The sequence below is a fragment of the Elephantulus edwardii genome, unplaced genomic scaffold (genome assembly GCF_000299155.1).
Source record: "Elephantulus edwardii isolate Elephantulus edwardi_28Jun2011 unplaced genomic scaffold, EleEdw1.0 scaffold00167, whole genome shotgun sequence".
Classification (NCBI taxonomy): domain Eukaryota; kingdom Metazoa; phylum Chordata; class Mammalia; order Macroscelidea; family Macroscelididae; genus Elephantulus; species Elephantulus edwardii.
In genome coordinates, this window is record NW_006399917.1 from 514,692 (window position 1) to 528,020 (window position 13,329).

Genomic DNA, 13,329 nt, shown 5'->3' on the forward strand with positions numbered 1-13,329 from the left:
AAAGTGACTAACCATTATCCTGAGAGGAAGGTCCACGAATACTTTTTTGTTATTCCATTTAGCCGTACGTCCCAGTAAATCTGCTGGAACACAGATGGCAAGGAAACACTATCAGAATGCTCTAGCTTCCCTATATTTAAGAATTTTCTTGAGTTAAATTCCCATAATCACAAAATCACTTAAAGATCTTGATGACTCAAGAACATCAAGTAGAACATGAAGTATGGTTTAATAATTCTGATATCTAACAGATCTCCACTTACTGAATGTTTGTATGCCCTAGGCATTGCTTTAAGCACTAAAGAGTCCTTTAATCTTCCCACATGGGTATCCTGACCATTTTAAAGGATAAAGGAAAATGACACCCAGTCAGTGCTTTCTGGTATTATGTAAAATAAGAGTAGAACTCTTAATTCCAAAGTCCAAATTCTTAGTTTGTAAACTAAGTTTACCATAGTATGCCTTGTTGTTATGTGCTGTCGAGTTGCTTGTGACTCATAGCGACCCTAGGTTTTAACAGCTCTGAATCCCCGTCTATCCTGAACAAACTTTACTGTCTCTTAACACCCTCACCCCCAATACTCGAGTCACTGAGTCAATCCATTTCATCAAGGGTCCTCTCCTGCACTGTCCCTCAACCTTCCCCTGCATGACATTCCTCTCCAAGGATTGATCCCTCCTTGCAACATGTTCAAAGTATGTCAGACAATGCCTCAGAATCTTTGCCTCCAAAGAGCAGCTTGGTCCAACCTTCTCTAGGATGAACCTGTTTGTTCTCCTTCAGTTCATTGTATCTTCAATACTCCTCCAGCACCATAGGTCAAAGGCATGAATTCTCTTTCTATCATCCCTGTCTCTGACAGAAGATTTTTGGCAATGCAATTTGTCTTTTGATTTCCTGGATGCTGATACCAAGAGTGTTGATTGTGGAGACAAGGAAACTTGAAGCTGTTAACAATCTCAATCTCTTTCCCATCTATCATGCTGCTGCCAATCAGCAGGAGAATCTGTTTTCTTCATGTTGAACTTCAATCCATATTGAAAGCTGCAGACCTGGACCTGCAGCAAATGCCTCAAGCCCTCCTCAGTTCTGGCAAGCAAGGTTGTGTCATCTGCATAATTCAGGTTGTTGATGAGTCTTCCTCCAATGCTAATGCCACATTCCTGCTTATAAAGCCCAGCCTCCCAGATGATCTGTTTAGGAGCTAAATATCTTTGCCTCCTAGGAAATTAAAGTTCTCCCATAAGTGACAGAAAAAGACATATAAATACTGTCACTTAGAATAAATATTTATAATTAGATTTTATTACCACTTAGTTTTTATAGGATTTTTATTTAAAGGATATTCTCACAAAGCAGTCACATACACACATACACACACACACACACATATACAAGCAATGTGTAGCAGTCTGGTACGCAAAAATTCTAGATTCCTACTTAACCAGGACTACAAGATGAATCAATACAATGACTTATCAATCACTGGGCTTGAGTGCATGAGAGATGGTGAGGGTGGCACAGGACAGGGAAAGGCTGAGTCACTGCTCAAAGGGTCATTATGAGTTGACAGGACCTAATAACATGAACAAAGTCACTGTACAGCAATCAATCTTTCCAGGAATCAGTTTCCTAATATTACAAATGAGTAGCTCTAAAACACATTTACTAAGACCTTACACTTTTAAAACAAGGTTGTTCTGCTTTTGACTGGGAAAAAAACCCTCCTTTTTATCATCCCAAACAGAAATTCTGAATCCACTAAGTCATAGCAACATAATTCTCCTCCCTCTAAGTCATGTTAATTTACTGCCTCTACGAATATGCTTGCTCAAAATTTGTAGTATTTTCAAGGTTCTTCCATGTTGTAAAGTGCTGCTAACCAAAAGATGGTGGCACAAACTCATGGCAAACAAATAGATGTCACAAAGATTTCATTTAAGCCTTGGAAATCCTAAGGGCAGATCCACTCTGCCCAACAATGTCTTCATGGGTCAGAATAGACTCCATGGCAATAGGTTTATTTCTGTTTAGGTATTCGTGTCATAGCATGTATCATAATTTCTTTTTAAAGCTAAAATTTCACTGTATGTGAATGTTTTGCTTGCCTGGTTATACTAATAGACATTCTGAACATTTTAAAAGCACCTTATAACAATAAAAATTAATCATACAGTATACATTTTCATATCTCAAAACTGATCCTTGCTACAGAGAAATTAGAAAAACATGTTTGGCTGTATATATTGCCACCAGAAAATTAATTAAGCATGAACTTCCAATGTCCTCATTCATGCTGCTATTTAAGAATATGTGCAGAACCCACTGTACTGTGAGCGAGTTAGTTCTGAATCACAGCAACCCTTCAATGGGTTTCCAACACTGTAAACTGTTACAGGAGGAGAAGGCCCATCCTTCTCCTTCAAAGCTGCTGTTTACCTTTCAGTTAGCAGCACAACAAACCCCACCAGTGCTCCATAAGAACATATGCATTACTATCTAACGTGGCACAGTACAGAGAGGTGCACTGCTAACCCAAAGGTAGCAAGGTGGTGCTTCTCTGGTGGTTCCAATCTATCAGCAGCTAAATGGGATAAAGACTGACAAGTTCCTCCTCTAAGATTTACAGCCTCTGAAAATCTACTGGTAGTCAGCTGTTAAGCAGGTTCTTCCTCATCTGCAATGAGGTTTTTTAATAATGTTGCCATGGAGTTAACTCCATGTCAGGCAGAGCAGCACTGCGCTCCAGAGGGTTTTCAATTTAGTTTGTTGGAAGAAGATGGCCAACCTTTTTTTCCGGTGCACTTCTACCCACTGCTGTCCAGTTGACTCTCAAAGAAACCTCCATCAGGTTTCCAACACTGTAAAGCACTCTGAGAACTACCAGAGCTCCTTCTCTCCCTTCTGTTGGTCTTTTAAACCATGTAGGTAGGCACTTCCAAGTGGGTTCAATCTTTCAGTTACTAGCTGAGTGTATTAACAGTGTTGTTTCAATGGTAGAATTCTAAGTTTCTTTGCCAGGGAACTAAATGTGATACTGTTGCTATGCTGGTGAAGAGATTTCAGACTAAAATGGACTAGGAAGCACACACAGATCTCTACTTCCAAGAATCAGCCAGTGCAAACACTACAGATCATATATCTGATCCCTCGTCTATCAGTAAAAAAAAGTGTACAGTCAGGCAGTATTTTGTTCAGATATGTCTGAGGTTGTCATCAAATCAGAGGACAGTGGGTGTAACCACCATATTCTGACATTTTCTATGCTTCTAAATTAGACAGTAGAAGATGAAAAAGAAAAACAAATAAAAGATAAACAAAAAATGGAGAGAAAAAAATTTGTGCTATTAGAAGTCAAGAAATGACTAATGACTGGAAAGAAGCCAAGAAGATAGTCCTGTGTGCCAGCAAAATTCAGGTGCTTGATTAAGGTACTTTATTGTAGATTCATTTCATATTAAAAAAAAATGTTTGGTGGTTTGGGGTTTTGTTTTTTTTTTTTAAGATAAACAGAAACTTCACAACTATGTTTACTTATATATCAAAGCCATAAAAACTTTTTGTTCTAGATATGTAAATGAGTTTCTTGACTAACTTTTTAGATATCTTCTACCTTTTCTTATAAATTACAGTATTGCTGTAATTCTGGTGGAACCATCTCCTGACACTTGAGATCAGTCTCAGCATTCCATTAAAATTCATCTCAAGGCATACCCTCCATACACATACCCTCAGAACTACCACAGCATTTACTCTACCTAGTATTTTGCTTTATGCATTCTCTTTCATCTTCAAACAGCTTAGTCTCTTGGGGCTGTGGTATTTATGCTCAATAACTGCTGATAATGTGTTTACTAAGAAATAAGACAGAATATTCTTTAGACACAGTTGCATCTAAAACTACACCTAATGGGCAGACTTTAGTCTTTCTAGTAACTAAGAGTAAACAAGAAATAGACCTCAAACAGTATTGCTTTCTTGTCCAATCTACACATAGAACTAAAAATCCTATAAGGAGGTTACAACCAGTAACTTGTCTAACTTAAAAAACAAACCAAAACAAGGTCACTCCTTAAAAAAAAAATTAAATTTCATTTCAATGCTGATTAATTTAGTTTCTGGAAAAGAATTTAATTTTTTTGTTTAAATTAAAAAGGATAAACTTGAAAAGAGAATGATTCATTAAAAAAGAAAAAACCAAACAATTTTTAAGACTTTAAAAATTAAAACATTCAAAACCAGTAGCTGGTCCATTCTTTTAAGTTACACAATTCATCTCATATGCATATTTAAATACAGATTTAAATATTCTTCCAGATATATTCAAGTGGTTCTCAACAACTAGCAATGTCCAGAGACTGCTGATTGTCACAAGAGGGGTGGAGTAGAATTGGTAATGCTATTGGCATCTAGTGGGTAGAGGTCAGGGATGCTCCTTAAACATCCTACCGTGCAAGAGAGCCACCCACAAAAACCTACCCACTCAAAATGTCCAGTCCTGAGAATGAGGAAAACAGAATCTACAGAAATCAAGTCTTCTATTTATATTAAATTTGCAAAATTTAAAATTATACACAAAATAATCTTTGATGCAAACATAATTTGTGTCTGATGTTTACAATTTTAAATTCAAACAGCAATGTTTATTTATGCCACAGATTTAAACATCTTCTACTAGTACATGTTGCCAAAATGCAGCTATGCTACAAAAAAAAACACCAACCCCCCCCAAAAAAACACCATATGGGGAGCTCTGGTGGCCTAGTGGCAAGAAGCGGCGCTGCAATCCCAAAGGCCTGCAGTTTGAATCCATCAGATGCTCAGCTGGAGAAGGAGAGGCAGTCAGATCCAATTTGAAGGCACACAACAGGAAAACAAAACAAAACAATCCATATAGTTTTAGACAAATAATTTACGTTGACTTAAGGCATTTCTATTAATTCATCTTAACATTTAAAAATATTCTGTGCAGGAAAATACAAGTGAGTGGCATATTACTAATTTTAAAAATCAAAACCAACCCCACTGCCATTGAATCCATCCCAGCCAATATGAACTCTCTCTCCATCAGGTTTCCAAGGCTATATACATATGTATCTCATAACAGAAGTCTCCCTTATTTTTTCCCCTTGGAGTAGTGGGTAGTTTTGACGAGGTGAGTAGCTCAACATTTAAATCTCTGACTCCACTAGGACTTCATAATTACAAAGATTCATTTTTTTTTTTGGCCAGGTTGTATTTAAATCCTAACGAGCAATACAAACAAATCCAATTATTTTTAAATAATTAAGAACACATCTATCAATAGCAAGTCATGACAGTGTGGCAACAGATTAGGATGCAAACTCCAATACTATGTGGCAGACAAATCTTTTCATATCTCAGAACTGGGGGGGTGTGGTGGGGGTGGGGGTTTCCCTATCTAACAAACAGGAATTCTTAATTCAGAGACCAGTTTTTAAAAAATAGCAATTACATAAAAATGAAGTGGCAGCTAGCTATTAGAAATAATAATTGATAGTAAATATTATTTTTGTTAAATCCTCACTATTAACAATCTACTTCAAACGTATGTAATTCAATTTTACTATTATTTACTATAAATCCATTCTGTATACTTAACATTTTTATACATATAACTCCATATATTTCTTTTACAAGTTTTTCATTCAATCATTCCTACATTGTGTTTTATAACATTGTAATTAACAATCTCATTCCATCACTCATACACATTTAGTCTTATAACACTGTACTTAAAATATCATTCCAGCATACATTGTTTTCTAACTAGTTACAACTGATTAATGTAGTCAATTACAATGCCTGCTCAAAATGTATACTACCTTTCCCTTCACCTAACTTCTCTATTTTATTTTTATTCCCTTCTTCTCTTTAAGAGCAAGAAAGGTAATCTCCTGTGTGATTTAGACTCTGAAAACCAGGCGGGTTGGTTCCAATTCAATGGCAGATTCACAGTATAATTTAAAAATACTAAGTATTGTTAGATGAATAAATTTTCACTTATTTTCAAAAAGGACAGATTTAAAGAAAAATGAAGGTTTAGATCATGCTTTTATTTATTACCATTTAATCTGAATAACTGGAACAGCATCCACTTCCTAAACAACATGCCTCTGGAAATTCGATGCTTTGAGAAACAATTACAGTTCTAGAAAGGCTTCAGATGTTGTGTGTTCATAGTGTCACTATGAGTCGTGCTCAATCAACATTCTGAGTAAAGGAGCCCTGGTGATAGGTTGTTGTTTACTTTTGAGTAAGAATTTAATCACAGGTACTCTTATCATAACTCAGTGGATTTACAGAGGCAGTAAAATGCATGGGAAGAGACTATTCATCTTTCTCCTAAAGAGTAAGTGGTGGATTTGAACTATATGTGACTGGTTTGGCAATGGGGCCTGCTAACAGAAAATTAGCAATTCAAATCCACCAGTTGTTTCCAGGAAGATGGCCCATCTCCTGTAAAGATTTACAGCCTTGAAAACTGTTATGAACAGGGACCAGCCAACTCAATAGCAGTAGTCTGGTTTTAGTTTTATCCCAAGTAAATAACATATTGGCACCAGTCAAAATGAAAAAAGAAAGAAAAACAAATCTACATTCTTAAGTCCCAAATACCCAATTCATTCCACAGGGCCAACTAATGTTAGAAATTTCTCATAAATCTTTTCATGCATAAGCAAATACACCTATTTCTTCCTCCATTTGACATAACTGCTGTCATCTACACACTAGCTTGAATCTTTGTTTTTTCAGATTTACCTTAGAGGTAATATTTTATAAAAACATACTCTGTAAATGCATTATTATTACAATTCTGCAAACATCAGTAATCCTCAAATGGCACTTAAAAGGCATTTTAAAAAAGGGGGGGAAATGAAAATTTTTACATTAATCAATCATCTTAGTTAACTTAAGTATATGAATTATGTTTTGGTAATTGAAGATAAGCAAGGATAAATAACTGATTACCTGACCAGCTCCTAAAAATACTCATTTAAAAGTAAAAAATGAAATATGTGGGACTAGACTACAAGTCCTTCAATAAGGGAGTAATATAATCAATATAAAAACAGTGGCGAAAATAACATTTATTCAAGATCAAACCATCTGGCACCTCCCTAAACGCTCTTTGCACTTACTTTCCTGGAAGAGGTTTCCTTTCAGATTTACGAGGGCATTGTTGTAAAAAAACAAAATTAAAAAAAAAAAAACACCAAACCCCAACTCATCTGTTTGCTTGTCCTGTACTCTTCTGCCAAACACTATGACAATCTTATGAAAATCCCTTATATAAGAAATATTATGTTAAAAGTAGACACTACTACAGCAATGTAATTTTCTTGTTCTTGTTGTTCTGTTAACCTAACTAGTAAGAAAATCACGGTAGAAAGTCTGTTGATAGTAAGGTTTGGTACAACCTTACAATAATATATTTTGGGCAATATCAGCTACCATTTCTCATTAGTGTATGTCAACTATACTGGAATAAACCTCATTAAGTAAAGTCACTGTTTTACTGTATACCAGTTCAGATATTTGTGACTGTTTCTACACTGAACCACAAAACTACAAAGTCATCCTTCCATTCAGAGTTCTGGCATTTGAACAAGTATGCAGGTCAGGGTTCACACACATTCTCTGTAAAACAGATCATTACTTATATACAATCTACATTCACTATCTCTGCCAGTATTTGTCATTTTTAAGTGATTTTAAATCATTCTTTTTTCCATGTCTACCTAGAAAAATACATGATCACTACAGACTTAGTGTCACAAATAAAGGCCAAGCGCTATCAGGTTTGCGTCAATAATTACTCATCATCTACCTGGAACGCTGAATTTTTTTAAAACATAGTAATGTGCATTATTAAAGTTCCAATATGGGGGGGATACACATAGTAACAATGTAAGTCAACACTGATCTGTGAAAAAAATAATCCTTCTCAGTATTGTTTTTTGATCTTCATTGGTTAAATTTAAGTTGGGAAAATAGAGCATTCATGTTGACTGAGCTATAAGAAACTACTGGCATCATACTTTAATCGTTTTCAATCTCTTATATAAATAATTGTGAGCAGCACTAAAGTGTCTAAGACTCTGTAGGACTCAAGAGCAACTTGAGGGGTTTTTTTTTCTTTTACTCCGTTTGGAAGTATGTCAAGATATACCTTCTACTCACCTAAATAACAACATACACCATTAACCTGGTGAAATCCCTTGGGTTTTCTTTCGTGTGTTTCTGAATTCTCTGATTTTTAATAGGGCTCATTTTCAGAAGTACAACTGAGGGTTTTACTATGTGGGACATCACAGTGAAGTTTCAAGGGACACCACCAGCAGAGTCAACAGAGGCATTGTCTTAGGAGACTGATTGGCAACTTGTAAACAGCATTCTGAAATAAGCTGCTCATCCAGCCTATACTATTCGTTCCCTGCGAAGAATACTCCAATGCCTTTCAGACACCAGACTACCCGCCTCTCTCTACCCAGCCAGAAACCTTCAGATGTCAAGAGAGGAGGAGGTCTGGAAATGGAGGTGCATGTGTTAATGAGATAATCATTGCATTTGGAATTCCTATTTCAGGTGACAATGCCTTCAGTTCCCCTCCCTCCCAACTTAAAAAAAAAAAAAAAAAGAGTGAGAGTAAGCAAAAAGCATTGTCTCCCCCAGCACCCCAAGTGAGCGGGGTAACTCAGAATGCCTCTCCCTCTGGCCTCTCCAGCAGCGAGGCGCTCGAAGGGAAGGCCCGACGGGCAATAGCCCAGGATACCCTCCCAGTGTGGGCCGCGGAGCAGCGCCCGGCGGATCCGGTTACCACCTTTCCCCTTCCCCCATGCCACTTCCCGGGTTTTCTCGGGCTCGGCCTGCACCCTCCCCATCCGCAGACACCCCGCTAGCCGCCGCCTCGGGGGGCTCCGGGGCTCCCAGCCCCCCAAGAAGTGCACCTCGCCTCCAACCTACTCCCCAAAACGCGTCCGTCCACGGACCTCCCGCCGGCGAGCCCGTCCAGCCCCCGGGCCCCGGGCGGGGAGAGGAAGGCGGCGGCGGGAAGAGGAGGAGGAAAGGAGGAGGAGGAGGAGGAGAGAAGGAGGAGGAGAGGGAGGATACTGCTTCCCCACAGGCAGCCGGGCGGCCGCGGGGCGGGCCACTCGAGGGTTCCCGGGGATATCGGGGTCGCCGCTGGAAGGGCCCTCCCACCCTGGGCTGCGGTGGGGGATGGCCGGGAGTTCATTTCTGACCTCCTCGCTCTTCAGCACTTCCTTGAACTCCCGCTTGATTCGCTGCACCGCGATGTTGGCCATGTCTCCGCCCGCAGCTGATTCGTACCCGCCTCCTCCGCCACCGCTACGACCAACGCCACCACCGCCACCTCTTCCTCCGCTGCCTCCGCCTTCGGCAATTCAGACCCGAGCACACGAGTGCTGCCACTGCCACCTCGGCCGCCGCGCTCTCCTCAGTGTAGAATCACCTCCGCGCCCGGCCACCAAAATGGCGCCGGGTCCGCGCATGCGCATCACGCTGACCCGGCCGGGCGGCGCAGCCGCTCCCGTTGTAGCCGCGCTCTGCCTCCTCCGCGCCGCCGCGCCGCGCTGCGGCGCGTCTCTCCGCCGGAGCTGCGGCCGCGTGACTCCGCCCCGCCGGCGTCTGGGGCCGGGCGGGTGCGGTTTCCGCGCCGGGCAGCCCATTCCCGGCCTCTCGGGTCCCCTTCCAGCTCCTCCGCGACGCTGCGAATCGGCCTGTTGTGGTCGTGGCTTCCAGTTGCTGGCCTCTGGCCAAGGAGCTTGGAGCCTACGCTGCCCCGCCGGGCCCGTGCGGCTCGGCCTCACCCGGACCCCTACCCTGACCTGGCCTGCCCAGACCCAAGCCCTCGCCCACCGATTGCCACGTCCGGCTGTGCCTAGTGTTTTGAGAGCACTATCCTAGAGAACTCAGTCCTGGCCCGTTTTCTTTTGGTAAGGCCCCAGAAAATCCACTGCAGCCAGTTTTTGTTCTGAAAATCAGGGACACTATCAAGTGTCACTGTTCTTTCCATCGATACTAGAAATCATTGCTTGAAGTTATGTGCCTTTTAGGATTCCATTAGGTGCATTTGAAGTGGATACTCCGTGGAGAAGTCTGAGATAGAAAAGTCGGATGCAGATTTTAAAAAAAAAAGAAAGGAAAACCCCAACATTTGGTTGTTGAGAATACAGCAGAACATACACCAACAAATAGTTATCGTTGATTTCTTTAGATAGGTAGGTGTGGAACTGAAAAGATGAGAGTGCCTCAAAATCCCTTGAAGAACTTGTTAAAACAGAGATTGGTGGCTCCCATCCCTGGAGGAAGTCAGATAATTTGCATTTCTTAAAAAAAAACAAAACCCAAGAGAGAATTCCCAGATGATGGGGATGCTGTGAGTTCAGGGACCAATGTATGAGAAGCACTATACTAATACAACCGAAGAAACGTACTGCCACTCGGAGCTGATTTATAGCTGACCCTCCAGCGAGTTTTCAGAGGCTGTAAATCAAACAGAGAAGACTGCTCATCTCTTTCGCTCCACTCCCACCCCCTCTAGAGCTGCATGTAGGTAAGACACGTGGAAATTAGAGAAATAAAAGCTTCTGGAAGGAAGGAGAGAAGCCCTGGTGGCACAGTGCTAAAGATAGCAGTTTGACTCCACCAGTCCTGCGAGAGAGAAATATGGGCAGTTGACTCATAAAGATTTGTAGCCTCAGAAACTGATGGACGATAAGCCTAAAGTGCAATGGATGTGGTATTAATTGACTCTCAATAAATGTTAAATGAATAGGTGATAACAGTAAAATGTTCTAAGTGGAAAATTCGAAAAGCAATTAAAGAGTGATTGCTAGATTTCATAATAATATCGTATGATGCTGCGAGGTGCTTTGAAGAGAACATTTTGCAATGAATAACAAAAAGCAGCATTGAGAAGCTTACATTTTATTGCACTTTCCCAGAGTCAATTCTGATCTGTCCACTTAGCTTTCAGTTACTACCCAACACCTTGAGCTCTAACAGGGCTCTTTCCCTTCACCTAAAATACTATAAAAATATATATGAGATATATATATGTAATCCTTTAAAAAGTTTTTAAAACGTGACAGCAGAAAGGGGAAGCGCCGCTAGAGCTGAATCTTTTAGTTGAGGCATAAAGAAATCGCGTGAACTCTGTACAAGGAGCCCAGGGGAAGGTTGTTTGGTTGGTTGGTTGTTTTGGGGGTTTGCTTTGGTTTTTTTCAATTCCAGCTTTCCTCACCTGCCCCACCCCCCACCCCCAAGCTATGAGATCTTTGTCTTCAGTCTCCTCATCATGGGAAAAACAAGGAAAATGGGTATGATGGTCTTTTATCCATTATCCAGATAAGATAGTCTCAAGTTAAATTGGTTTATGATTCTAAAGCATTATCCCAAACCATCATTTCCTTGGATGTACTGAAATAAATTATAAAACCCTTCTAACAGAGCCCCCTAGTGGTCCTAAGAGAAACCAAGTACATGTAGGTCAAACCCAAAACATAATCGTATAAATCAGGCAATGCCATATATATCTGTGCCAATTTTTTTAAACAAGCTTTTGAATATGCAAAACATTGAACACTTTACTTTTTTTCCCTTTAGGGTTGTTTCTTTGTTTGTTTGCCTTTGTTTTCTTGTCAGCCATCAAGTCGGATCCGACTGACACAGGAGATTGCCCCTCCTTCTCCAGCAGAGCATCTGGTGGATTTGAACAGCTCGCCTTTGAGATTACAACACAATGAACACTTTTATAACCCTCGTTCAGTTGCCAATCCTTAAAAAACGTGCTATACTCAGATCCCAGTTAGAACGGCCTAGGAATATCCTTGGCAGAAGGGGGCTTAGTAATTTTTAAATATTTATAATAATCATTGACTCTGCAGTTCCACTTCTAGGGATTCATTTTATAGTTCATCCAGAGAATAAAGCAGCTGCATATTAACTAATATGAGAAGATCTTCAAGATCCATTTTATGTAGGGGACAAAAACACCATGCCAAATGTAATGATATAACCTGGATTGGATCCTAGAATGAAAAAAGACTTTAATTGAAAAACTGGTGGAATTTGAGTAAAGTCTGTAATATAGCTACTAGTATTATTCCAGCATCACTAAAGAGGTTTGACATTCTACATAGGTTATACATGATATTAATATTAGAGGAAGCAGAATAAAGACAATGGAAGAATCTCTACAATTTTTACAATGTTTTGGTAAACATAAAATTATTCCAAAAGAAAAAAATTATTTTTCATAAACATCACTATAAGCCTATATTATACATAGTATGAAATTATATGAGTGAGAGGGGAAAGGAATATGCTTACATAATATAATGCTTGTCAATCCATAAAATAGTAATGGAAGATACATAAGAAACTGACAGCAGTGGTTTCCCCTGAGTAAAGAATTTAAGCACTGGCCACCAATGAAACCCTTCATTTTCACTCGGGACGTGACCCAAGCCAAGGTCTTTGGAGCTGGTTATCCAAGCCTGGCAACTATAACAGTGAATGGCTGGTATGATCAGCATCAGAAATAGGACACATTACCAGATCAGGGAATAACCAGGACAACATCAGGAGTCTAGAGCGAAGGCTACATGGTGGAGTGCACCTGGTGGAGGGTTTGTAAAACAATGAAGGAATTTTTCTTTTACTTTTCCAAGAGGGTAGTGTTCTGGGGGGGAGGGTTGGGAGGGGAGAAAAGTGCAACAATGAATGAATGGAAATCCAAAGTCTCTGTAAATTTTTATGGAAATTAATAATAAATTTAAAAAAATTAAGTTAGAATAAGGAAGGCAATGGATTTATAACTGCTCTTGCTAATAACGCTAGATCATGGCATTGAGGAGGAATGTTGGAACTGTATCCACATTTATAATATTCTTACCAAAACCATTTATGGAAAACAGAAATTGCATTGGAACATGTATCTCTGGATTGAAAATGGTCATGTTGATAATATTTCTAGCCTTAAACTTAAAAGAGTATAATATTCAAAGTTATTTGTTATACATTTGTTTAAATTTTTACCTCTTTTAACAACTAGGATCTAGAGGGAAGAGTAAAGACCAGAGAATGGCCAAAATTATTGGGGCAGCTATTGCTGCCAGTTTAGGGCCTGTGTCAGGAACAAGAAGTCTTACTCATAAACAGTGTCACCCAAAGGTAATAAAGGAAGTCAGAATTGCTTCCACTGTGGAAAGCTGGGCCACTTCAGTAGACAGTGTCACAGATGAGAGCCACAGATAGGCAAGGGAGTAAAGAGGAAGCTC

General features: G+C 39.8%; 1 protein-coding gene across 3 annotated transcripts in view; it reads right to left on the reverse strand.

Annotated features, from left to right (window-relative positions):
* LOC102868295 (ubiquitin-conjugating enzyme E2 K-like) overlaps window positions 1–9,539 on the reverse strand; it is an 80,042-nt gene extending 70,503 nt beyond the window's left edge. For 2 of the 3 annotated variants that reach the window (XM_006895400.1, XM_006895399.1), the window contains exon 1: window positions 9,268–9,330. In XM_006895400.1, the coding sequence (XP_006895462.1) occupies window positions 9,268–9,330 (63 nt within the window). Of the gene's footprint in view, window positions 1–9,267 lie in introns of all 3 variants that reach the window. The other variant, XM_006895398.1, reaches the window with a different exon arrangement.
* Between the last annotated feature and the right edge of the window lie 3,790 nt (window positions 9,540–13,329).